This window comes from Cebidichthys violaceus, unplaced genomic scaffold (assembly GCF_023349555.1).
Source record: "Cebidichthys violaceus isolate CVI_PGR_0920_01 unplaced genomic scaffold, fCebVio1.0.p SCAF_47, whole genome shotgun sequence".
In the NCBI taxonomy this organism is placed as follows: Eukaryota; Metazoa; Chordata; class Actinopteri; order Perciformes; family Stichaeidae; genus Cebidichthys; species Cebidichthys violaceus.
Window position 1 is genome coordinate 380,521 of NW_027176672.1, and position 27,064 is coordinate 407,584.

General features: G+C 42.9%; 3 protein-coding genes across 4 annotated transcripts; 1 reads left to right on the forward strand and 2 right to left on the reverse strand.

Moving 5' to 3' along the window:
- Positions 1-4,239, forward strand: LOC137887002 (fibromodulin-like). The gene is made up of 2 exons (XM_068729756.1): positions 1-889; positions 3,915-4,239. Exons 1-2 carry the CDS (start codon positions 1-3, stop codon positions 4,064-4,066), a joined length of 1,041 nt encoding a protein of 346 aa, XP_068585857.1. The 3' UTR covers positions 4,067-4,239.
- A 1,424-nt stretch (positions 4,240-5,663) lies between these two features.
- On the reverse strand, positions 5,664-16,813 carry LOC137886985 (macrophage colony-stimulating factor 1-like). 2 transcript variants are annotated; one of them, XM_068729730.1, is made up of 9 exons: positions 16,599-16,813; positions 14,967-15,086; positions 14,796-14,858; positions 14,522-14,692; positions 14,148-14,349; positions 13,932-14,068; positions 6,267-6,310; positions 6,154-6,188; positions 5,664-6,043 (listed from the first exon to the last, which is right to left on the reverse strand). In XM_068729730.1, exons 1-8 carry the CDS (start codon positions 16,638-16,640, stop codon positions 6,155-6,157), a joined length of 813 nt encoding a protein of 270 aa, XP_068585831.1. In that variant the 5' UTR covers positions 16,641-16,813; the 3' UTR covers positions 5,664-6,043; position 6,154. The 2 variants fall into 2 exon arrangements, with proteins under 2 accessions (XP_068585831.1, XP_068585833.1); XM_068729732.1 differs by having other exon boundaries at positions 5,664-6,188; positions 14,967-15,080.
- A 2,288-nt stretch (positions 16,814-19,101) lies between these two features.
- ren (renin) lies at positions 19,102-23,700 on the reverse strand. Its single transcript, XM_068729643.1, has 9 exons — positions 23,624-23,700; positions 23,216-23,363; positions 22,708-22,831; positions 22,175-22,293; positions 21,855-22,051; positions 20,932-21,054; positions 20,662-20,803; positions 20,466-20,564; positions 19,102-20,152 (listed from the first exon to the last, which is right to left on the reverse strand). Exons 1-9 carry the CDS (start codon positions 23,698-23,700, stop codon positions 19,991-19,993), a joined length of 1,191 nt encoding a protein of 396 aa, XP_068585744.1. The 3' UTR covers positions 19,102-19,990.
- Between the last annotated feature and the right edge of the window lie 3,364 nt (positions 23,701-27,064).

Sequence of the window (27,064 nt, forward strand, 5' to 3'; positions counted from 1 at the left end):
ATGTGGACCGTGGTGTTCCTCCTCGCTGTGGGAGTAGTGGATCTGAGCGTCAGCCAGCATTACAGCCAGCTCCGGTGGCTGGCCCGTCTGCGTGGGCGGCGGCAGGACGCCGGCTGGCGGGCCGAGGACGTGGATTGCCCCCTGGAGTGCGATTGCCCCTCAAGCTTCCCTACGGCTATGTACTGCCACAGCCGCAACCTCCAGCACGTCCCCCACGTCCCCTCGCACATTAAGTACGTCTACCTGCAGCACAACCGGATCACGGGCATCCAGGACGGGGTGTTTGACAACGCCACCAACTTGGTCTGGGTCGTGCTGTTTCACAACCAACTGAACTCAGACAAGATCGGCGAGGGCGTCTTTAGCAAGCTCAAGCACCTGGAGCGGCTCCTCTTGGACCACAACGAGCTCACACGTGTGCCCCCCAACTTGCCGAAGTCCATCACAGACCTGCGACTCGGTCACAACAACATCTCGAAAGTCCTCTCCAACTCGTTCGAGGGGATGGTTGACCTCGCCACCCTTCAGCTCCGAGCGAACGTCCTCGAGGACGTTGGAGGTGTGTTCGAGGGACTGAAGTCTCTGAGCCTGCTGGATATGAGGAGCAACAGGCTGAGGGAAATCCCTGGAAACCTCCCAGAGAGGCTGCAGCAACTCTACCTGGAGTTCAACAACATAGAGAGTGTGCCGACGGGCTTCCTCACCACCAACCCCAATCTGCAGTTCGTCCGCTTGGCTCATAACAAGCTGACAGATAAAGGACTTCCATCCAACGTCTTCAACGTCAGCACGCTGGTGGAGCTCGACCTTTCTTTCAATGAACTGGAGAAGATCCCTGTTGTCAGTAGGAACCTGGAGAACCTTTACTTACACGCCAATAAGATCAAAGGTATGGACACTTCTACTTACTATAAAATGTGAAATAACGGTACAGTAGTAAATGTACTCAAGGATTTAAATGTCTCATTCGAATCACGAGTGGTATTCCATGAAGAACTGTAACTTAAACACATTTTACTCTCATTTCTAACAATCAAACATAACTTGTTTAATGCTGAAACCAGTGTTTACTTGAAGTAAAGATAGATAGATAGATAGATAGATAGATAGATAGATAGATAGATAGATAGATAGATAGATAGATAGATAGATAGATAGATAGATAGACAGATAGATAGATAGATAGTAACTTTATTGATCCCGCGAGGGGAAATCAAAGGTTGACTCGAGGGATCTTTTGAGCTAATGGGGCCAGAGAGGTTGCTTGGGACCCTTTTGTATCGTCACAGAATGACCCTCCATTGCTCACTTACTACTTGAACAGCAATGAATAAAATGTGAGGACTAGTCAGAAGGTTTGAGGATGAAAGTGTGAAAGGGTGAGGCTGAGTATGAGTGTGAATGACATCATGATAACATGCTAAAAACACACAACCAACCACGCTCTCCTCTACTGAATACTGTCAGCTTCTCTTTGCGCTCATTTAAAGTCAAACAGTCACTCTTTATGTGTGGTTGGTTGGTTGGTTGGTTGGTTGGCGCAGCAGGACACACACTGAGCGCTTTGCCTCATCGATCTTTAAAGGCACAGATGTGGGTAGAAAGTTGAAGCTGAAGTTTAAATAAAGTTTAGAATTTAAAAAAAGAAGTTTGATGTAAAGGACTTCTTTGTGTCCTTTAAAGCCACATTTAAGAGAGACCTTCAGAGACCTGATGTTTCTTGTGTGGGTTTGAATTGTTCAGACGTGCACCAGTTCATCCACATCGTTTAGATGTTTTATTTATTACATAAAGCTCAACATTCTAAAGCTCAACATATTTTCTGTAGTCCACATTTCTTAGACAGTTTGATTTGTTGCACCTCTCATGACTGAACATGCAGCAAAGAGACATTTTCAACCATCAGACGACAGCAGAAGACTCTTTGAATTGAGGTCAAGGTTTTCCATAAACATTTTCTTAAGTGGACGCTCCCACACTTTACAATATACTGAATAAAAGCTCCAGAAACCCCTCGTTGCACAGTCGTACTTAAAGCCCCAGCAGGAAAGCAGGACTCATTATTTACTTTGGCATGGTTTGATGGAACCCTGAGATGTGAACGCTTAGATAGCTTGAGCAGCTTTTCTCCACCAGTAGGCTGTGGCGTCAGAGCGCCATCTAGCACGCCGTAAAGGTATTACCAAATAGTTGAATTAATTCATTTTAATTAAAAAGCTGTCTAAATGTGCTCAAGAATTCACATTGACAAAAAGCGTCAAAATAAACGTCACATCATCAGAGGCCAACCTCCGGTTCTGCAAAGTGAAGCCAATATAGAAGTGTGTTGAAGCTGCATTCTCTCTAGTGTCCACCAGGGGGCGACTCCTCTGGTTGTATAGAAGTCTAGTCTAAAATGACTCTACTTCTCTCTTGATTTATTCCCTCAGTAAACATTGTAAACATGAGTTTATGGTCTCAATCTCTAGTTTACAGTCTTCTTCAATACAGCATGATGTTCATTTAGTACATTATGTTTGTTTCATAATTTATTTGGGAAGGTGACCAATAGAATTGCTTTAACAATCAGGGCCTGAAGCAGGGCTCAGACCGTTCCCCCTGCTCGACGATCGGAGGGGATTTCCTGTCCAGAGCCTTAGTCGGTATCAATATTTAGCACAAATGATCTGGTAATGTGTGGAGGAAACAGATCCAGTCTTAACCCCCCCAACAGTAACAAACATGTTTGATATTTAGGAGTTAAAATCTAAATGATACCATAACAGCCAGTGAAAGAGCAACGGTAGAAGTGCTAGCGCTTGAGGCTAACGTTAGCTAGCATACTGCTGACAGACAGTTAAAGTTTCTACTACGCTGCACACCGCATCTCCGGCCTTAATCAAGAAATATAGATCGGGCCGCAGCCACAGAGACGCCGAAAGATGAAGGATTTACATTTCTAAGAAGTAGTTTCATGCTCTCATATCAGCTCCTCGTATTCACCGATCCACCTACACCAGGTCTCCTCTGGATGACATCATCAGCCCACTCGTTAAAGGGACAGTTCACCCCCAACCTCGAGCTCAAAGACGACCAATTCCACAGAGCACAGATGTTAACCTCCGGTTAACATCTGTGCGGAAGTGCTTGAAGCTATTGTTGAAACATGACCTTCACGTTTTCAGAATTGTGTGCATAGTTCAGTTTTTGTGTGTCTGAAATGAAAGAAACATTGAATGCAGCATGTTTCTCCCTCAGGAATGTCACCACAAACCATTTCACAACACTGCAAATATATAAACATTCATTTTAATGGAATTCTTCAAGATTTACTTTAACTGAAGAAGGCTGAGAACCTCTGGCCGAAATGATGTGATGCAGCTGTATTGTATTTGTATACATTCAAATATCAGAAAGTACACAAATGTGTTTTAAGGTAGCACATTGTTTAGGATGACAGTCATAGTGAAGTCCATTCTTAAAAAGAACAAACACGTCTGGAGTTCTCAAGAGAACTTAAGAAGAACAAAGTTCCCTGACTGGAAACATTACAGACTGGCATGAGACGTGCACGGCACAGGACAGGACGGCTCACCGGGGATTAAAACCGCCCAGAACATCAAAGGTACCGTCCACAGAGTATCGGGGTATTGGTGACAAGAGGTGCCTGAGCAGAGCCGAACGGATATTAAAAGAAAATACCGACCCATCCACGGCTAGTCGCCGTCTGGCAACAGACACAGAAGCATCAGCTGCCGTACCAGCAGCCTCCACAGCAGCAGAGACTCTTAAACCCACATGATATCGTGTTTTTGTGTTTTTCTTGTGTTGCAGTAACGCAGCCCTGTGTTGACCCTTGAACCTATAAAGATTGAGGACCGCTGGACTGCAGCATGTACCCTCCCTTGATGGCTCTCTGCTCTTGTGCCTTTCAGAGTTCTCCCTGAGCAGCTTCTGCGTTCCCGTCGACATGACGAACTTCTCCAGGCTGAGAATGCTGCGTTTGGAATCCAATGAGATCAGCGCCAAAGACATTCCTGCCGAGGCCGCCTACTGTTTGCGGTGCGTCGCCTTTATTGATGTGTAGCCGCTTGCTCTGTCTCCACTCTCTCGACTCGCCGCGTTGCTCAACCTGAAGCACTGGTCACCGTGTCTTCTGTCACCGTCCGCTGTGGTGAAGCTGTTATGAGAGCTGCTGTCGTTGTTCAGAACGATTAAACAGTTCCAGTATTAGTCAACAGGAAATACCAGAGCTGTATAATCACGTATCAGATGACCAATGGGGAATTCTTTCCACAGACTAATTACATTACATTGTAGTATCCTGGCAAAAATAATACTACGCAGAAATATGATTTGGCCGGTGCAACAAGTTCTGCTTGTGCAGAATATAACCTGCATAAAACGTGCCGTCATCAACGTGAGCGTCTCTGCTTCCACCATGTGGCACAAGGTGATAGAACAGCAGGTTGAGCATTAATATCTGTCATGTTCTCACCATCAGATCATATCACCACTAACAGAACTGTCACATTTATACAATATGTTTCATCCACATATAAAGTGTTTCCACATGTATTCCTCCTCTAATGAGCCTCTGAACTCTATAAAGGTAATCATATATATGATCATACACTGGTTTAAGACTAATAACTGTATCTAATAACTGTTAGGGTGTGTGTTTGTCCTGCTCTGTTTATCAAAGACTGGTGTGAAGTTGACCGTCGGTCAGCTAACATCAGGATTCTGATGTGAAAGCTATGATTCATACCTTCTGGTCTAAAGTGAATCTTTGTATCTGTTGTTACATCTGAAGTGAATTAACCTGTTTCCAGAGTTGTTTGTGTATCTTTGGTCAGTTTGTATTTTCTTTCTGTAACTTGAAGGTAGAGAGGACGACTGGGTGAGAGAAGGAGACTAGCTGGCCTCAGGCGGTTCCTTCACTGTTATTCTTGAAGACATCTTGCACAGCTGCTTTTAATCCTCTGCAGAAAGGATCCTAATTTCATCACAGAAGTATTTTTCTTGTTTTGCGCTGAAGTGAAGTCTGAGCAGCGCAACAGTGATCTGCACACTGATAAGCGGTAGCGTGAGAAATGAAATGATTCATAGATGATTATTAATTACAGGCTGACGGTGTTGCTGTTTTCTCACTCCTTCACTTCCTGCACAGATCCTCTAAAACTAAACCGGGTCCAGAACACACACCCGTGGGATTCTTTGGACAGGATTAACGGACGTGCATTTAAAAGCACAGTTCACTTATAATTCCTGTTCATTTTAAAGTTGCTTGTGCAAAATGTATTATTCTAACAATAAATCATGATATTATCCTGTTATTTGCCACGGCCGTGCGGTATGTGCAGCATGCGTATGATGAGTGGGTCTTATTCCCACCGGCTCTTGCTGTGACGCCCCCTGCGGTTACACCGGTGCGTGTGCATCGGTGTGATTCATCATTAACAGAATATTCTCCAGAGTTCACGTTCTGAAACAACACGTCGTGTTGTCTTTGGTCAGAAAGGGTCATAATGAGGAGAACGTTCCTCATAAAGTGTTAAGTCAAACAGGATGTGAGCAATTAGGGAGCCCACATCCCTTAACGAGGGATGTGGGCTCCCTGCTCTCTAGATGAGACCTCACTGAGCTCTGTGTGGATGGACTGGTGGCAGGACAGATTCATATTTAGGATTTGATATCGACGGAAGCTTTATTATCAATACAGTGGTTGAATAGAGTCAAACTAATAAATAACTTGTGGGAATGTTCGGCAAACAACACAAACAGTTGGTTAAGTGGTAGCAGATGGACACGTGGTTCAACATAAACATAACTAGTGTAAAAATAAAACTTTTTTTTTTAGTGGAAAAGATATCTGCAATATATATAACGCACAAACATAATATACACAGCATACTATTCAACTCAAGGCTCGTCTTTGCTCTCAGTCAAAGCCAAGCTTCTGATTAAAACATGAGCGCGATATTACAAAAACACACAAATATGAAACGTTGTTCCCGATGGAAACAATGTGCCGCCTGTCGAGGGCTTCGTCAGAGGACTCCTGGAAACACAAAGAAGGTGAGGATGATGGGCTCTGCAGTCACTGAGGACGCAGGTGTTGACCGGCTCCAGATGTTAGAACTCCATGATGTAAGTGAGAAGGGAACTCACATCACTGCGGCTCCATCTCGACGTCCTGCCGGTCTCTGTGGTGCACAAAGCAACACTTCAGTCTGACTTCAACACACGGAGACAGATGTGATGTCTGAAGGAGCTGCTCTTACCTTGAGCTCGTGTGAGATCTTGATCTGTGAGGGTTGTGAGTTATCTGTTTTGGAGAGACAATATTCACTAAGTACATTTCTTAAACTTTAAAGAATAAAATATTTAGCAAACAAGCAGCTAGAGTTGTGACTTATGAGTTATGAGTGAGCATTGAGACATAACAAACTGTGTTTGGGCTCAATCATTGGGCTCATCACACGATGACAGAGCGAAGAAGCACTTTAATGGTTGATTCAATATTTCTTTAGGAAGATCGTTATTATTGAATCCTGTGATGTGATTCAGCACAGCGTCGTTCTGCTTCACAGAGGAAACAATATTGTTCTAAAGGCTCCTTTAAAATGTGCAGCAGCTCTTCACAGTCCATGAATGAGCGTTTTGGTTCAGAGTCATACCCCCCCCCCACAGACAAAGCAAACACCCAGAACCTCGTCTCCTCACGGACGCAGCGTACAGCTCGGATCAGTTACTGGACCTTCTGAAGGCTTTTGTATTTTCAGTGTCGCATTTTAGGATTTATTTTGATATTTAAAAAGAATATTACAATATTATACAATAAATACAAAGGTCAGCAGGATGTACTGCCCCCCCCCCCCCCCCATCTGAGAGCTCAACTCAAACAAGGACTAACAACGTGTGAGGAGCCAACGAAGTCCATGGCTTCACAATAATGACAGAGATAATAGTAGATATAATAATAATAATATGGAAATATTAATCAGAGGGAGGGGAGTTCAATATAAATATCAAGAAAAAAGAGTTGCAGAGGCACTTATATATATATATATATATATACGTATATATATATATATATATATATACACATATATATACGTATATATATATATATATATATATATATATATACGTATATATATATATATATATATATATATATATATACGTATATATATATATATATATATATATATATACGTATATATATATATACGTATATACATACGTATGTATATACGTATATATATATATGTATATATATATATATATATATATATATATATATATATATATATATATATATATATATATATATATATATATATATATATATATATATATATATATACGTATATATATATATATATATATATATACGTATATATATATATATATATATATACACATATATATACGTATATATATATATATATATATATATATATACGTATATATATATATATATATATATATATATATACGTATATATATATATATATATATATATACGTATATATATATATACGTATATACATACGTATGTATATACGTATATATATATATGTATATATATATATACACGTATATATGTATATATATACATATATATACACATGTATATACGTATATATATATATACGTATATATATATACGTATATATATACAATAATCAGTGTATAAAATAAATATAGCATTGAAATGAAGAATAAATAATAATGATAGAACGTTCAGGTAAAATAAAAAGAGAGAGAGAAAACATCAGGTTATTTGCACGATGTTCACTTCTCACTGCTGGGAAGCAGCACCAGTGATGTGAATTCCAGATGTTTTGAGTGTTAAAAAGAGACATATGTTTGGCTCCTATCTTGAAGCGGTTATAGGCTTCCCTCCAGTGAGGCTGTGGCGTTAGCTCCTCCAGACTGCCCTGCAGGTGGGCGGGTGGACACAGCTTGCATGTGACAGAGAACGTTCACAGCCAAGTTGTAAACTCTCACAACCGGCGCTCATCTTGCCTCAACCTATACATGTGTTTGACCGTCTTTGCAGAGATACCTTAAACTAAACGGAGTACTTGACTTGGCAGGATTTCTTTTCGCACTTCCGTTATCTGTCACCGCCAGCCTCCGCTAACCGGAGCTGATCCCAGCTGACCGGAGCTGATCCCAGCTGACCGGAGCTGATCCCAGCTGACACTGGGCGAGACGCAGGATGTTCACAATCACACCTTCAGTCAAGTCAGATTCAACAATGAACCTGACCGGCATGTCTTTAACCACGCTGACACGGGGAAAACACGCAAACACCAAGTCCAGAACCCTGTAGCTGAGGTTAGGGTTCAAACCAGCGTGCTGCATGGCTGTGAAGGTAAGACGTGGACTTAATCACGTGATGTCAAACGTTGGTTTGTGGACTACGGGTTTGAAGCTTCAGGTTCAGCATTCTGGCCGTCGCCATATTGTTTTTTTTGTTAGTTTTTTTGCAACCGGAAGTGACATGAGAGGGCGGAGCTAAGTACAACCGGAAGCTGAAGAAGACGTTTTTAGGTGATCGAAAATATTATAGTTAACTTTGAAGAAGTGAAAATGCACTGAAGAGGTTAAAGTTGTAAAATAAAATACGGACAACTCTCAGTGGTAGAGACCTGTCAATCAGCGTGTAGCCCCGCCCCTAAATCACACCCTGCTTTATGGTCTGTGTGACTCTAAATGGAGCATAATGTACTAAATGAACATCATGCTGTATTGAAGAAGACTGTAAACTAGAGATTGAGACCATAAACTCATGTTTACAATGTTTACTGAGGGAATAAATCAAGAGAGAAGTAGAGTCATTTTAGACTAGACTTCTATACAACCAGAGGAGTCGCCCCCTGGTGGACACTAGAGAGAATGCAGCTTTAACACGTGAAGCTTTGGCTTCACTGTCTAGATCCTTTTGCTTTTTGCAGTATCCTGGGAAAACATAATAGACCAGCTGCATACTGTGATCACACAGCGGATTCAGCTGAGAACCATTATAAAACAACTGTGCATGTAAGACACCAGCTAATAAAGTTAACGTAGCATAGTGTTCAAACCCAGGCTTCTCGGTGAGACAATAAATACAAAGGACACAAACATGGGATAGTTGTTTCATACCCAATAGCTTCAAACAGAAATGCATCTGTCCCAAGTGATGGGTCGTTACCGACGTGCAGCATTTGAAGCCCTCGCATCCATCGGTTGTCCACACTGAACACACAGGTGATGTTAATTAGAGCCAGAGAGAGTTCAGGCTTAAAGCTGAGGTTTGAAGCGGCACTCGGCAGAGCCACACACACTCACTGTGAGGGAGAGCAGGCGAGAGAGGAAATGAAGTGAGCGGCAAAAGAAGAAGACGATGGCTAGCAGACAGAGACTAAGGTTCCACAAGTGGAGAGTTAAAAAATGCATCAAGCCCTTTACTGCAAAAGGCCCATTTCACAGCAGCCATTTTGACCCGACAGCAGGGTGAACGTCGGTGTAACGGGCTGCAGATAGCAACCGACTGAACACCCTCAATGTTTCTGAGTAGATCTAATAAGACACGTGAGCCGTCCTCTTAGTTTACCTTGTTTCTTACGTCTCCATGCGTCCACTGGCTACCTGTTTAACGTCATGTTGCAATGATTTGTGGGTAATTCTCTGAGGCAAAGCCTGCATCTAATGCTGATTTATAGAAAGGGCTCATAAAGGGCTCAAAAACGAAACCCTCAAAGTCTTTGTGGGAGCGCCGCTCACAGTCCATGAATCCCGTTGGGATTGGGCCTGTGTTCCATTTGTTAATCCTACACACTGCTCCTAACGTATATTTAACGTGTAACATATGTTTAGTCAAAAGCAAATGCAATGCATGATAAAATACATTTTCCTCAGAAAACATATGGGAAGGTAATTTTCAGAAGACGGGGCAGGTCACTGCCATCCAGTGAGCCCTGGTCCGTGAAGAGGACCTTCACGGACCAGGTCACGGTCTGGCTTCACGCCCTCTTCAGGGAGGATTGGATTATGTTCATCTTGTCTGGATCTGTGGAAGATTTTGCGCTCTGACTTTTCCTGATGTCGTTCTGTGAGTTCGCTCTTTGTGTGTCGGTTGCCTGCCCCCCCCCCCCCCCCCGCTCTGATTACTTGTCAGTACAGTTTCCTTGTGGCCTATAACCCGCCCGTATACCTGCCTGCTGTTGGACAAGTTCTTCTAAAAGGAAATCATTCACTGAGCACATATTTGTATATATTACATACGCCTGCCTGGTCTGTATTTGGGTCCTTCCCCCGCTGCCTGCAATGTCTGTGCATTCACTGCCAGCCATTGCATCATCCGTCCTGCTGCCGCGTGTATTATGTCACTGCATGCAGTGAGTCAAATAAGGATATGGACAATCAATGCTAAGACTGAACGTCAACCCCCCCCTCTGTCCACGCTCTGGTCTAGTGTTAAAGCTCAGTCAGACGTGAATGTGTCTCTTCCCTCTTCCTCGTGTAATTTAATAAACTGAGTTTGCGGAGATATATTTGGAGCCGTGTGTTTGTCATTAGTTCCCCTCTTTTGCGGAGCTGTGATGTGATTTGATGAAAGGAAAGTGACTGATCAAAGCTTCCTTACAGTTCTGGTGTAATGTGAATTGAAGTCCACCATAAGCCACTGGTGCCTTGCTATGTGCAGTTAGCATGTTCTCACATCAACCACAACACATGCATGTTAGCCAGCAGCAAAATCACAAGAATTCAAAATGAGTCCGCAAGCTGTGGCCGCCCATTGCTTTCTGAATATGTATCTGGTCCAGAAGCAGATCAATAAAATGTGCTTTTTTAACTTTCCAAAGTAAACAAAGAACGAGAGACACAATATCGTCTCCCACTCAAACTCCCTGTCTCTCATGATAAAAGTCATCATTACCTCGGACTTCGATTTCAACTTCAAACGTCACATCAAATCAATCACTTGGTCCGCTTGCCACCATCTAAATAAAATATTGCACGAACAAGAGGAGTGATGTGCAAGCAAGACCCAGAGCAGCGAACCCACGCCTTTTATCTCCGTGGATTATTCAGATGGTCTGTTCACATCAATAAAAGCTCTCAGCAACTCCTGTTTATTCAGAACGCCGCTGCCAGAATTCTGACGAAGACTAGAAACAAAATAGGACCGCACCAGTTCTACGATTCTTAGTCACAAGAGTTGGACCAAAACACGCATATTGTCATCATGCGACACAGACCTGGAATAACGAAGTTCAAGTTTCTTTCCATGAATAAACACTGTAAAACTTCTCCTAAAAACCAAAGAGGTTCCTGACCCTTGCTCCCCGGCTGCTGGGCACAGAGCCTCTTTACTGGGCATCTACCTCGCGTTACCTTTGCTGTGTTTTTATTACCCTGTAAAGCACATTAAACTGCACTGGTGTATTAAATGTGCTATAGAAATGAAGTTGCCTTGCCTTCGATTTACTATTATTTGAAACAGAAGCTGATGACGCCAAAAAGCTCCGAAGAGGAAAAAGAGCATAAACGCATTCATTTCTACATGCATACTTTTTGGTTCATGCTGCTGCAGAATAGCAGCTCTGCTCTCACCAATAGTTCAGTCTCCACCTTCTTTTGTTGTGCTCAGTATTTAGCAGCCAGGGAGGGCTGCTCCTCTGTAATTTAAGGGAATCTAAACCATTCCCAGATTTTCAGAGAGCATGACTTCTTTACAGCTTGTTAGCTTGTGAGGAGCTGTGTGTTAACAAAACATACCACAAATGCCAGGTTATAAATTAAGAAACTGTCTTCAGCAGTACTAACCTGCAGCTGTTTCAGGGCATTTGATTGATTGGCTTCTTCAGCTCTTTTAATTAGACATAAAAGCCGTGCTGCAAATACTCACCTTGGCTCCATGAAGGACAAATATGTATTGAAAACCACTGCTCTGACTAAATAGCTTAATAACAGCCTGAGGCACAGCTGGTGCTTTTTCAGGGATTTTACTTTATTGGGTTCTTAAAGTAGAAGTATTTTTTTTATTTCGTTCTTCATTAACGATTCTCAGAATAGAAATGTGCATAAAGAATAAATAACAAAACAACAAACAAAGGCCTTAGCTTATTGTACCTACCCTTTCAACTTCGTATGTTTCCATGAGCAACTCATTCACTGTCAGGTTTGCAATTTCAAAGATCTCTATTTCATTTTCTGTGGCGGCCTCTATCAGGGTTCTGCCCAATTGCTTGAAACAGGATTTGGGTTGTCACACAGTCCTGGTGTTATTGTAACTTACTGCAGCTTTTGACACTGTGGATCATAAAGTACTTCCAGATAGACTGGAAAATTGAGTTGAGCTCTCAGGAACGGTCCACAAGTGGATCAGGTCATTCTAAGAAGGAAGGGTTTACTTAGTCTGCAATTATGAATTTGCAATAGTCGCCATGACTTATGGAGTCCCACAAGGATCACTTCTTGGGCCCCTCCTATTCAGCATTTACAAGCTTCCTCTTGGTATAATTCCCTAGGACCATTAGGTTGCTTAATATTTCTATGCAGATGACACCCAGATCTATCTAGCAAAAAAGAATCTTCAAAAAGAAAGGCTGGCACTTAGTGTTCACCTTAGTTCCAGAAAACTAAAACTAACGCACATCAAGAACCTTCGTGTTGACAAAGTAAAATGTTAGTGGCCACATTAAAGCTGGAACAAAGTCATCAAGCAAGCAAGATTTAGAAAAGATCATTGTGGTGTTTATTTCTTGTAGGGTGGACTACTGACATGCACTCCTTACTGGCCAATAAGAGCATCCAGACACTCAATCACATTACTGCTGCTAGAACACTAACAATCAGCAAAAAGCAAAGCAAATTGCATACCCATTCAGGCGAGGTCAACCAAAATGTCATTTGGTTCCAGCTGTTCCATTGTAATTTTATATAGTATATAATTATATATTTCACTTCTTTTATGACTAATAGTGTTCAATCTATCATATGCTGAAGTTTGGCATCATGTAGAGAGCCTGGATCCTCTCTGAGCCTCTTTATGTCTGTCATCCATGGGATTTTCTCATCTGGCTTCCAGTCCAGGTCTCCTAGCTCAGCCTGTGGTTGGTCGATTTCAGTCAATGGGCCCTCCTTAGAAGCGTCTGAGTCCATTCTATTGAACAGACCCTTTTGATTGACAGAATCATTAGCCAGTCAGAATTAAAAATGTGGTGCTCCGCCTGAAACATGCGAACAGATTCTCCGAAAATCCTATTTACTGGAGCAGTGAACATTTCCACTGCATGAGAACTACTGGATGGTAATGATTGTTCCAGGTTACCAGGGAAACGGAGTGAATGGATGGATGGATGGTTCAAAACTGTACTTTAATATTTGTTATTGTGTACTTTTACCTTTCGTCCTTTCATTGTCTTTGAGTGACCTCTGTGTACAATAAGGCGCTGAGTAAAGAAACTTGCTTTGTCTTTGTAGCGATTAGCGGTAACTGCAGGTATGTTCTTGGATCTCACTTGTTCTTTCAGACGCCCAGTTTCTAATACTGCAAATGCTTTGAGTGGGTCCAGGGCTGCTTTACCATTGTGTTGTTTATATTAAATACATATAGTAAATGATGTTAGCCAATTGAAAACCACCGCTCTGACTTGTTATTATTTTCAGATGATAGCCGAAGGTGCCAAAACAGCCCTGAATTAAACAATGTGCATAAATGCACTCATTTGCATTCGGAGACTTTTGTGCACAGCAGCCCTTCTACTCTCCCCGTTAGGTCCAGTCCATATTTGAACGCGCTCCGTGTTTACCAGAGAGGGAGTGCCACAGAGGGCACAGGCAGGCTGCCAAGGCTGGCTCGAGTGCAACATGACTGGAATGCATGGTCTAACTTTATTAGAGCACATGAGATGTAGAAGTCAAGGAAACAGAAGTGCTTGTACCTTTTGTGTGATGAGACAGTAGAGAGTGAGTATCAGTAGCAGTCCTCCACAGATGGAGACCAGGATGAAGCCGAGGATGTACAGGTCTCTGCCCGGTCTTCTCTGCGAGGCCTTCGCCGAGCCCCAACCATAACTGTCTGTAGAGAAAGACACCGACGCTGTGATCTCAGAGGCTCCGCATGTCTGCTCATTCATTTGTGCAGAAGAGATTCCCACCTGTAAAGTGTTGCGTGGGCGACTCTGTGTAATACTCTGTGGTAGAGCCAAAGGTTTCTGCGTATTCGTGCTGGCATCTCCAGTCGACCGGCGCGTCGCTCGTCGTCACCAGCTCCCAGTAAACGGACAGCACCTCCGAAGCCCTCTGCAGCGCCTCTGAGGTGGACCCTCTGTAGAGGATCTCAAAACTCTCTGGCTTATCCTGCGGCAGATTCCCAGGAACATACTTAACATTTTTTCACAAGTATTGCAGATTTATCTTCTCGCGCTGGGCATGTTCCTCACATCAAATATTTGTTCTTCATGTTTTTCATTATTGAAAATATAATCCTTCAGTCTGCAGCTACAGGCCGCACCCAGAAACACGCACTCACCTCGACCTCCTCATTTATCTGAGGCACGCACTTCTGAGAGTAGATGTGGAGGATGAGCGCTCTCAGGGACTGAACGTAGCCGTCGTTGACTGAACCCCGGCTGTATTTGAAGTGGGTGGTGAGGAGCTCCAGGATCCAGGGTAAAGCAGCTTTTACAAAGCAACACTTGCTCTGTGGGGAGAACAGAGCACGAGGTGATGAACTCAAACGCAGAAGAGAGTTGTTGGAAAGTTGGAAAGTGAATCAAAGTCCCACAACACAAACGTTACCGTACCAAACTCCTCCGCTCTATGAACGTGTAGGTTATTGTGCAGCCGCTCCGCAACTGGTTGTCCATCTGCAGAAACAACAACGCGGAGAGTTTCAGTCCAGGTCGCGCAGCGGGATCGCCACATTGTTTCTGATGTTAGTTCAACACATGTGTTTCTAATATTTCAACACCTACCAGATGCCTGACTGTCAGCAGGTGCTCCCTTGTGATGGAGTGTCTGCATGGACCAGGTACCTCAGCCATAGTCAGGGGGAAGCTCAGGAACATAAGTACACACAGACACTTTACCTGCAACTAACACAAGCACACGTTACCTTCAGGTCCACGGTCAGTATCTCTGCGTCTGACACACGTGCAGTCATTCAAATGTACTTTTACTTGGCGGGTGTACTAAAGCAGATTTTGCATGCTAAAAGTGAAGCATGAGGAATGCTCTCAACCACCAACTCTACCAGGGATCCTGAGCTTAACCGTTTCAATATGAATGCGCTCCACATGGTGGTTTCTCTCACTCATTCACTTCTCCTCACTAATTGTGATCATCTTGTCTTCGTAAAAAGCCTTTTTCTTATAAATGATTTTTACAAGGCAAACCCAGTTCAACGTAAACCTAAATGGAATGTCCTGCAGATTGTGCCAGAACAGTTAAACAATATGCATACAATCACTTTCTCTCTTTCCGTCCAAAGTACACAAGAGGAGCAGCTCTGTTTCAGTTACAACAACAGTTTATTTCCACCTCTGGCCAATATTTGTGTGCTGCAATATGCTTCTTGACTTAGGTTGAAGTGTCGGCTTTCGGGTGGAAGTTCTGCAGCATGCAGACCGATGTCGGAGTGACCTCAGAGGAACCAAGCCTGTTAGATAAATCTCACTACGGTCAAACAGTGCCCTCTACCACGGAGGCAGAGCCTTTGAGCCTCGTGCTGACGATGCCTGCTACCAAGCACCTTTTGGCAGTTCTAACAGAACAATGGGCTCCAGATGGACTTAACTCTTCTATTGAAGATTGAAACATGGTGACAAGCACATGTTCCTCAAACTGCAGGCAAACATGACTGCACTGAAAGGTATTCTTTTTTAAAAACAACCCGTTGACTCACTCGACCTGTGAGTTCTCTGCAGCCTCTGCGACAAACGGTTGAGACCGACGCCAGCGAATCAAACAGGCAATAAAACAGGATTTATGTGTCTCCTTATTACCATCTGAAACGTTTAAAGACACGGAAGGCAATTTTATAAAAGCCGCCAGAGACCAGAAGTATTCCTTTCATATTTAGTTTATCTGTTCCTAATTCAACGCTGAGCTGCACACTGTAACTCGTGTTAAGCCTTTTGATTCAACAAACATAAAATGTTTCATATATGTGTTATTTAAAAAATAGTTCGCCAAAAATCTGCATGCAATTGAGACCCGAAGGTGAAGAAAGAAAAGAAGTGTGTTTCAACAATGGAAGCAGATTAAAAACAATAATCTTGTAAAAATGTCTTTAAAACATAGAAAACAAGAAGATTCCCAAAATAAAGTAGATGCTGCGTGTGAGCTCAAAGACGATGAAGCCTTATTGGGAACCCCCATGATTGATGATAATCTAATTAATGTAATCTAATTAAAAGTATTAATGTGATTGTAAATGCAAGAGCACATGATACAAAAGTCTCCTGTCACATGATTTGCTCTCTCCATGCGGCCAATAATATCTATATGTAGGTCAGAATAAAATCAGGCAAAACAAATGATTCCTTCAGTGACTAAAGCTCCTCTTCTCCTGCGTTGTCTGAGATCAAAGAAAGCTTCTCACCTACCTTAGCTTTGCTCTGAACCAGGGTTGACACAAGGACGGTCATCTGGTACGTGTTTGACAATGGAAAACACCAGACTCCTCTGTCACACACATCGAAGCAAAGAGATCCTTTTCATAGATTCAGTTCCACTCCGCAGAAAGAAAGCTCGCCGCTCAGTGACTCTGACACTTCGTCATGCGCTGCTGTTCTTAAAGGCATTGCCTGATGTGCTGCTCCTGCACAGAATGAGTTCAAACCGAGATGCAAGCTGACAGACAGCCCTTTATAAAGACCTCCCACCTCTCCACTGCTGGACTAAGTACACAGTCCTGGTTCAGGGCAGCAGATTGACTGGATGCTCAGTCTATCTATATTCAGTCAACAGCTCCTCTGAAGGAACTATTCAAATTGGACAAAAACAGTTTGTGGGAGCTTGGGTGCTGATGACATCTGTTCTGGTTTTAGAAACTCGATAGACAGTCATCCCCGTGTGATCCCTCAGAATAACAGTGCTGTTAACGAGCTATTAAGTGCTGAGTTTAATTGAGTTTAGCCCTTTTTATAGACTTACGTCTTCAGTGGATTCATAGGGCTGGTGGTGCTGCAGACAGCAGACGGAGGCCAGGAGGTATTGAGAAATGGAAAAACACATCGGTGGTTTTGATCCTCTTCCACTTTTAAATCTGCGCTCTAGGAGTCAGTCCCGCGGAGTGATTCGGGATCATGTGTGAGTGATCAGGTTTTGCATGTAGGGCCCTCTGCGCCTCCACCGCGTCACTTTAAAGGACACTTTGACCTTTCCGGAATTCGGTTAATTCACTTTCTTGTCAAGAGTTAGATGAGACGATAGGCAGAAGTTCTCCTGTCGAGACTGGTACGACTGTTCTCATGAAACTCCTGGCAGGAAGTAGAAGTGAACAATGCGTGAAGTGGATACGTGATGTGTGTTGTGTGACAGGTTGGTTAGTTTCTGTTGATCTGAGACATGGAGAAACAAAGACACCACTCTGTCTTTTAAAACATGAGAAACTCTACAGATGATTAATGGAATTATGAACTGATGATGGTTCCATAAACACTACCAACTGTTGGACAACATGTAACAATGAACAGATCAGTTAACCGCCGGTAGATTGATCGATTAGGATCAGTTGTTCAGAAAGAAGTCCGTTCATTCCAACGTGACGGTTGTTTTTATCATTTTATATAACTTTATATAAGTTTATTTAAGTTTATTTAAGTTTATATAAGTTTATAAGTTTATATAAGTTTATATAAGTTTATATAAGTTTATATAAGTTTGTATAAGTTTATATAAGTTTATAAGTTTATATAAGTTTGTATAAGTTTATATAAGTTTATAAGTTTATATAAGTTTATATAAGTTTATATAAGTTTATATAAGTTTGTATAAGTTTATATAAGTTTATATAAGTTTATAAGTTTATATAAGTTTGTATAAGTTTATATAAGTTTATATAAGTTTATAAGTTTATATAAGTTTGTATAAGTTTATATAAGTTTATATAAGTTTATATAAGTTTATATAAGTTTGTATAAGTTTATATAAGTTTATATAAGTTTGTATAAGTTTATATAAGTTTGTATAAGTTTATATAAGTTTATATAAGTTTGTATAAGTTTATATAAGTTTGTATAAGTTTATATAAGTTTATATAAGTTTGTATAAGTTTATATAAGTTTATATAAGTTTGTATAAGTTTGTATAAGTTTGTATAAGTTTATATAAGTTTGTATAAGTTTGTATAAGTTTATATAAGTTTATATAAGTTTGTATAAGTTTGTATAAGTTTATATAAGTTTGTATAAGTTTATATAAGTTTATATAAGTTTGTATAAGTTTGTATAAGTTTATATAAGTTTATATAAGTTTATATAAGTTTGTATAAGTTTATATAAGTTTGTATAAGTTTATATAAGTTTATATAAGTTTGTATAAGTTTATATAAGTTTATATAAGTTTGTATAAGTTTGTATAAGTTTGTATAAGTTTATATAAGTTTGTATAAGTTTGTATAAGTTTATATAAGTTTATATAAGTTTGTATAAGTTTGTATAAGTTTATATAAGTTTGTATAAGTTTATATAAGTTTATATAAGTTTGTATAAGTTTGTATAAGTTTATATAAGTTTGTATAAGTTTATATAAGTTTGTATAAGTTTATATAAGTTTATATAAGTTTGTATAAGTTTGTATAAGTTTATATAAGTCTTTGGCAGGCGTCATGTACATGATATGTTGTGAAACATGGGGGTTGCTCTGGTGTGCTTCCAGCCCAAATGGCTCTGTTGACATGTGGGAGAAATGTTCTTTAGTGGTTTGAATGTACTCCTGAATGTACCCCCCCCCCCCCCCCCCCCCCCCCGCTGTCAACAGATAAAACCCCAGCAGACAGACGATTCATGGAAGTGAGTTGCTCTCAGCGGAGCATCCTGAGGACTTTCCCATTTCAGAGAAAATGAGACAAAAAAGCATCGGACAGGAGCATGTGATGAATCCGTGTGGTTTTATTGTTTCTTATCTTTGAGTCTCTTTGTCCAGTCAGTAATGAAATATCACCCTGAAGGGGCTGAGTGTCCTCTGACATGACAAACAGGACTCTGACTCTAAACCAGTGTTTCCTGGCTAACAAAAATGAACAATTGTGTGTTTTTTTACACCAAAAATGACCTTCTTTTCTTTTTTTTTTACAGAAAAAGACAATAGTTTATTGTCCGGGAAGACAAGCTGCACAAACTAGAGGACGGATGACTTCTTTGAACTGTGACGGTATCCGACGTTCACTACTGTAACGTTTGGTTCTAAAGACGCAGAGGTTCCACATCACACTGTGCTGCACACATGACCGCCTCACATCAGGCCAGTGTGCTTCCAATAGTTTTACCGTTTTGGGTTAAATATAGTAATGCATATGCACAACATTTATACAAACAATGACAAACATTTCCGTGACGGCTCCGGCGTGGCTGATTTAATCTGCGGCAGAAAATCTGTTTTCAACTTGACGTTCACATGGCTCACTAAAGACATGCAGGAAGAAACAATGCAGTCATTAACGGAGTCAGGCTCGAGTCACATTCAAACCAGTAAACAAGTTAGTTCTTGTTACGTCAGAGCAACGATCTGGACTTCCACCGTCGCTGTAGATAATTATCAGCGGTCACAAACACACATTATAAATAATAATACTAATGAACACAAAAGGTTAGAAGGTGTTCAGTACAACTGGTACATTTTAGAAAGCAGGATCAGCAAGAAATGGGAGGGTGATGATCTTTAATAATGTGCACTCTTCTGGAACATTTCAACAGAGCAGATGTGCTTCGGTCACGGGTTATCAGTGCGGATAGAGAACCAGAAGACAGAGCAGCATGGCGGCTGTGACTTCCCCTCAGACTGCTGTGGCAAACCCTATCCGATTATTGCGCCGGTCGAACTCTGTGTAGTAGCGGGCGATGAAGTTGGCTCCCAAAATCCAGATGGGACCCGTAGGGGGCGGAACATCCAAGCCCCTGAAGGTGACGATGCAGACGTCCCCTTGAGTCTGGGATTGCTGGAGACACAAATGAAAAAATGAAGGCGGTTTCATGACGAGCCGCTAAAAGAAGAACAGAGCATTCTGCACGAGTCACAGGAGCAACATGTACGTGTATATATATATATATATATATACATGATGTCCTCTGGTCCAATGAGCCACATGGTAGCCTGTTAAAACATATTCTACAAGTTGATCTGTTTCATAACAGAGCGTCTACAGCTGTGAGGTACTACAGCTATATTTCCACCTGAAACGAAGCTCTTGAGTGATTGTTCCACCGCTGCGTGTTTTCAAAGAAGTGATTCAGTGTGCATCCTCTGCTTACCCATAGGATGTAATCCTCATGAGTGAGGGAGTACTCCTGGCCACCCAGGTGGAACGTGACGCTGGGCAGCGCCTTGACAGAGTCACAGCTCACTTTGTACTGAGGAACAACAGATCAAGAGGGCAACAGCTGCTCATTCATCTTTGCATTGAGAAATCTTTTTGTGGGAATCAATGTTGCGTGTGTGAAGAATTACTCCGCTCTCATCCAGCTGCGCTCCGATGGTTTTCATCAGCGCCGACACCGAGGAGGCCGGGCCTGTGATGTAGGAGGAGCCGGTGTCGATCACAGCCGCGCAGCCCTCCGCGCAGAAATGCATCTCCATCCCCACAGACACTCTGAAGAATGGAGGAGGAGGTGGAACACAAGACGTATTGTTTCTGAACGGGCGTGCACACACACACACACACACACACACACACACACACACACACACACTGTATAATGTGTGGAGCAGACGTCCTACCCTTTCATGGTCACTTCCCATTTGCCCGTCTCTCTGGTGTCCATATAATTGAAGTTTCCAGTGTAGTAGTTCGGGTCGGTGCCACCGAGGACCAGCTCTCCACCTGGGGAGTGTTTTGGGTCCCTGCAAACCATAAATGCATCACCTTTAACCCCGTTAGTGTTCCCTCATTGTCAGTGTTTTCCATCTATGGTTGCACTCTCCCATAGTCTAGTTCTATGACCTCTCGTTCCCAAGGAACCCATCATCATCATCACTCTTCTCCAACCGGATTCACACAAATGAAGCGGTACTTTCTCTAAAGACCCTGATTGTCACAACTTCAGCTAGGCTTTAGTTTTTCATTTGTCTGTCTCCTGTTTTGCCACACTAACTCTCATGTCATTTCAGAATCTGCCACTCCCCCCCGCTCTGCACTAATTGCTGATTTCATTTCACCTGGCCTGCCCCACCTGCATACTCACCTGCTCCTCATCAGCAATCAGCCCCTCAGTGTATATGTACCGGCCCATTTCCCTCAGTTCTCTGCCAGATTGTCTAGTGTGTTTCCCTTGCTATCCAGCAACCTGTCATTCCGATTCTGATCCTCCGTGTATTGACCTGCCTTTTTGGACTTTGGACCTTCTCTTTTGCCTGCTCCCACTGGATTTGTTTGCCACGCGGGTTACTACCTGGTTTGACATCTGCTGGTTATTAAACCCGGTTTCTACACCTGAACTGTTTTCTGTGTCGTGCTATTGGGTTCTTGTCTGTCGTTTTGTGATACCTGACACTGATAAGCAGTTATAATAATAGAATATAGTAATAGTATATAAATGATGATTGATAAAAATGAAACATTTGCTTCACTGCCTCATCTATATAGTCTCTGAATCTGAACTTCACTTTCACAGCCGGTGGAAGAGTCGGTGGACTCGACCCACCTGCTGTAGTAGATGGAGAACACCTCCTCCTTGAGGACATGCTGAGACATGATGCGGTCAAACACCGGAGTGATGCCGTCGATGGCCACGTTGGGGTAGCCCATCCCCAGGACTCCGTCGAATTTGGCGAAGATGAAAGGCATGGCCGACAGAGAGGCCGCCTCAGCAAACACCTGCACCACCGGGATGCCGCCGACCTGCATAAACAAGCTGAGGATCAAAGGTCGGAAGTGTAGCCCGTGAGAGGAAGTTAAAGCAACAATTTATGTAAAGAACAGAGTCCTTTCATCTTTTTCACGGGAGATCGTTAACGAACTCACCACAACCACATCCTCGCTCAGAAACCCCCGGACATTTCCAGAGGCGTACTGGATGGAAAAGCCAGTTCCGTTCTCGATGTAGGTCCGAGACTTGGAGGCGTCGTACCTGTTGTGAGTAACTAAAAGTTCAAAACGCATTTGAGTCGTGAAGCAAAGTGTATCTGGGAACAATATTTCCTCCAACATATCATTTATTTGAAAAACAACAACATGTATTTAATCAGTTTAATCACGCAACAGCAGATTGTTGTCTTTTGTCCACTTGGGGGCAACGCAAACAAGTTGACATGGCGAACTGGTTAGCAAACGTTTGAGGCAACGTTAGCGCTCACGTGGTTCATGCGGTGAGCTCATGCGGTGAGCCCAAATTTGATAAGCTAACTGTGTGTGATACCATCACACACAGAGGGGAGACCTCCGTCTCTGCTCAGGTAGACGTTGCCTCACTGCATATCTTTACACAGACAGAAGGGGCTCGCTGCTCCTTTGATGCTCTGAATATGGAATGTAAATATTTGTGTGTGGACACTTACAACAGGCAGTGGAGAAAGGTGAGCAGCTTTGCGAAGGTACCCACAGGTTTGATGAGCCGGTGTCAAACACCACGTTGAACATCTGGGCCGGAGAGCCGATACTGATTTCCCCAAAGTACTGAGTCTGTGAGGGATGAAGGGTAAGAACAGACATTTCTAACCAAGCAATGTCTGACTTTCCTAAACCAGCTCATGCTGTTTTGATGGTGATATAATTATCTCTTTGAAAACGTTCTTTTCCTTGTGCTGTTAGATACAAATTTAATTTGAGGTCACGAAGAACGAGATTGAATAAGTATGACTCCTACAAAGAGAATATTCCACTCCTGAAGCCTCTTTGATGAACAGCTGTTTTTGCCTCCTAGACACTAAAACACTAAAACAGAAAATCCACTTACCTTTGTCTCCCTACATTTGGATTTGCTCCCAAATGCATGACCTTCGTCAACACACCCACACACACAAACTCGATCTTCCTGTAAATATATAATACGCAAAATTGTCTCACGTCCAAGTAGTTGGTTAGCGGAGTGGGAACAGTCCCGTTGTTGTCGTCGTCTGTTCTCTTCTGAGCCAACTCAGTCAAGACCTGCTCTGCAGAAACACCCATCCCGCTCAGAGTCTCTCTGATGGAAGGCATCTTCTTCAGGGAGATCCTGGAAACCATGCAGACAAACAAGATAAGTGGACTAGAGGTAAAGGACCTGCGTTCCTTCATCATGCAGCCTGGTCGTCATCCCAGTGTGATAATGAACCTTTAATAAAGCATAAAGCACAGACTGCTTCGCTCTCAAGCGCATAGCCAGAAGACATGAACAAAAGCACATGAGAGCATACAATAGAAGTCCCTTGTTTTCTTGTCTAAATGTCTAGTAAATCCTCGCCTCTGTACCGGACGAAGGAATAAAGTTCTCACCTTCTCAATGCATAGCTGGAGGTCACGGTGGATGACAGAGCAACCAAACACATCCAGTAATTCATCAGGTGTGCCATCTTGAATTCACCGAAAACACAAGCCAGCGATGAAGTCTGTATACGCAAAGAATATTCCACGTTTTTTAAAATGTCAGCTTTTGAAACCCGCCCGCCTCTCTCTCTGAAGAACCCTGGACTCTCTTTATACCGTGCGCTCTTCTCTGTTCTCCCACCCGTGGCCCACTGGCTCTGGCTGGGAGCTCTGCTGGAGGTGACCACTTGAGAAAAAAGCTCCGCTCCCCCCCCCCCCCCCCCCCCCCCCCCCCCCCGCCCTTCTGACTTGGTCACACAACCCCCGCTGTGATAAACAGGTCCCAGTGACAGGCCTGAACTTTGACCGGGGGTGCAGAGCTCCTGAGATTGCTGACGTCGGTGGGACGGACACCTTGTCTGCAGGACTGTGAGAAGCTTCTTGGAGGGACTGAAACATGCTCTGAGCTGTCGGGGGAGATTAGTCGGATGTTGCTTCACTAAAAGTCACTTTAAATCTCTGCACTCCACAAACACGCACTTTAGAACGTCACGATGCATCTTCTTCTGCTAGACGGTGAAACGGCCAATTTCGTGAGAACGTTTGAGTTAAGCTGTGGATTGCGGTTTTGTGCTGCAGTTGATACCATTTATCTCGTCTTGTCTCATTTTCCCACAGCCGTCAATGCCTTATCGGTGGAGCAGATAGAGTTTTACACCTCTCTGTTGACCCTGCTAGACTCTTCTACTTGTGGCCTGCAGTATTGATTCTCACATAAACAGGCTGAGAGGAAAGGACGGCGCACATCAGTGGGTTCAGTTCAACGGCGGGTCAGGAGCCCGCTGTGTGTTGCACCGTTCTTCTTGGTACTTAATCATTCTGCTTCTCGCCGGGGTCTAACACCGGGAGGATTCCCACAGTATCTGACCTGTCAGCTCGGGGCCGTGTTTTGGTACTGTACCGACCACCCGGTCGAGCCGGGAGATACGTGGGCGTCCACGTCATGCACGAGCGCAGACGGCAACAGCAGAGATCAGAGGTCGGCCACACTCCTTGTGGGCAGAGCTTCCAGAAAATGATAGAGCGGTTACGCACAGTTCACAGAGGCAGCGATGACTTACACCGACGGCAACACGGCATCGCAGCAAAATTTACTAATAACTTCAGCTTGTTATAATTTATGAGTAGAAGCTAACATTAACTTATGAGGAACATGTGGAAACTAAATCAATGAAATGACCTCTATTCTGACCTGTTTTTATAAAAATCAAATTTATTTCATCATCAATCAATACATGAAAAGCTTTAGAGCTCAGTTTAGCTTTTTGTTAGCAGCTGTTCTCGGTTCACTCTCAGCGCTCTCATTGCCTCTTGTCTGGTGTTACAGGCAGCTGCTTCCCTCAGAAAAGGTCTAAAAACAACAACGATGGCTACTAGCTGGTGAAGAAAGACACATGCTAGTGATGACGCAGCTGAGTCCGCTCACTTTTGTTGTTTTGTACGGGCTGTTTGGCTAAAGGCTAACAGCTAGCGGACCTACTATTACTCGGCCGCTGTCCTGCAGCACACGTTTATTGTTCTGGAGGGTGTGTGTGGCTAACAGCTAACAGCTAACAGCTAACAGCTAACAGAGCTACTAGCACACACACTGCTGAGTACATCGCCGCCACACAGCCGCTGCTGTGCAGGCAGACGTCTGTGTGGGTTTGATTTTGAAATGTCTTGCACAACGAATACTAACCTGCATACATTGCTGCTTGTTTCTGCATTTGAATAATGTGTGTTTTACAGATGGTTGTACTCATTCAATCACACACCAGCATACAGCAGAGTGTGTTGCAGACACAGCTGCAGAGATCTGCACTCTAATTATTGGACCCTCTATTTTGTGGCCTGCTGGGGGTTAGTGGACAGAGCTGTAAAAGCAACACTTCTATCCCCACGGAGACAGCTAGCAGACAGCAAGCAACACTAGCATTCATTTGGAGGTGTGCTTCTTGTTGTCCCTCCCCTGAGAGACGCTGATAAATGCTCCACTACGTTCAGCAGCACGTCTCTGACTTCGTCTTTGTTCTGTTTGGTGCTCTCAGGTGGATGAGAGCCGTGAGAGTGAACCAACAGGTGAACAATGAGCTTCAATGGTTGATCACTTCTGTGGGTTCATGTTTGAGCAATTCCATTTTCTTGTCTTTTGATCCTTTGATAAAATGAAACATATTGTTTAATGCAGCGTTGAGACAACACATTTAACTCTTTTGATGGTATTTTAGGGACAGTCTCACAGACGGCTGACTCTTGACCCGCCGGGTTACCGTCTCTTTCCCACACTGCCTTCACGGACCCATGCGTCACTCCGGCCTGGCCTTCCACCTTTCCAGTGAGTCCACTCGGTGTGCATGGGAAATGTAGAAATCCTGAAAAATGATTTATTTCAGCTCCATGTGATTTTTAGTGTCGTTCATATTTCTTCAGAGGCTCACACTTCAAATCAAAACTGTGCGAATCAGCTGTCCACAAATCATATGTGGTCATTGAAGCAAACTAAAGTAAGCTGCTGATGAAGGAGTCTGACAGACACACCTCAGAGGCAGAGGATGTCGATGTGATGAGAGAGAGAGAGAAAGCAGAGGACTGTTTGCAGGAAATGAGACTTAATGGAAGGTCTACCTCACTCAACCGTGAAACTCAAAACTGACTTTAAATCCAAACCAGCTGGTGTGAGCCACACAGTCCTAAACGCTGCTGCTGCTGCTTTATACAATTACTGCTTAAAAAACCAGAGAACAATAATTGTGTCTTGCTAATTTTATTGTCAGTTTTGTTTTTTGAAAAGGAAGCCAACAAATTCCAGATTTGAGATGAGAATGTGATTCCATCTGGAGACAACATGTGCGACCGTCTTCACAACGGGGGGTGAAATATGTAGAAAAAGAGACCAAAGGATGTAGTGAAAACATATTCCATGTGCGAACAGATGCTATCTATCCCCAAGAGGAATGTGCGTAATAGAGCTATTTCTCAGAATAAATCTGTGTTTTCATTTTTCAAGTGGTTGTTTGAAGCCTTTTCTTTTGTGTGTAATGAACATGCTGTATCGCTCCTGACCAGCAGAGAGCAGCATTGGCCTTAAAACACATCAGGGCAGCTGAGAGCAAAGCAGAGTTCACCTGAGTCAGTCTGTACCAGACCTCATGCAGCTGTGTGTGTGTGTGTGTGTGTGTGTGTGTGTGTGTGTGTGTGTGTGTGTGTGTGTGTGTGTGTGCGTGCGTGCGTGCGTGCGTGCGTGCGTGCGTGCGTGCGTGCACATCTTTGTAGAGGCGTACTTGTGACCATATGAGTCGAGAGCAAGTGGGTTCTCATGGCATGTTTTTTCAACGTCTTGAGTGTGTTAAACGTAAACCTTTACAGCAT

Bases quoted from the DNA above. Each gene is read 5' to 3' on its own strand.
- LOC137887002 (XM_068729756.1), top strand. From the start codon at position 1: ATGTGGACCGTGGTGTTCCTCCTCGCTGTGGGAGTAGTGGATCTGAGC. The intron at 890-3,914 runs GTATGGACACTT...TGTGCCTTTCAG, and splicing joins ACACGCCAATAAGATCAAAG to AGTTCTCCCTGAGCAGCTTC.
- LOC137886985 (XM_068729730.1), bottom strand. From the start codon at position 16,640: ATGACCGTCCTTGTGTCAACCCTGGTTCAGAGCAAAGCTAAG. The intron at 15,087-16,598 runs GTAGGTGAGAAG...TGCTTGTGTTAG, and splicing joins TGGTTCAGAGCAAAGCTAAG to TTGCAGGTAAAGTGTCTGTG. The intron at 14,859-14,966 runs GTAGGTGTTGAA...TTGTTTCTGCAG, and splicing joins TGCTGACAGTCAGGCATCTG to ATGGACAACCAGTTGCGGAG.
- ren (XM_068729643.1), bottom strand. From the start codon at position 23,700: ATGGCACACCTGATGAATTACTGGATGTGTTTGGTTGCTCTGTCATCC. The intron at 22,294-22,707 runs GTAAGTGTCCAC...TTGAACTTTTAG, and splicing joins ACCTTTCTCCACTGCCTGTT to TTACTCACAACAGGTACGAC. The intron at 20,804-20,931 runs GTAGGACGTCTG...TCCATTCTTCAG, and splicing joins TGGGAAGTGACCATGAAAGG to AGTGTCTGTGGGGATGGAGA.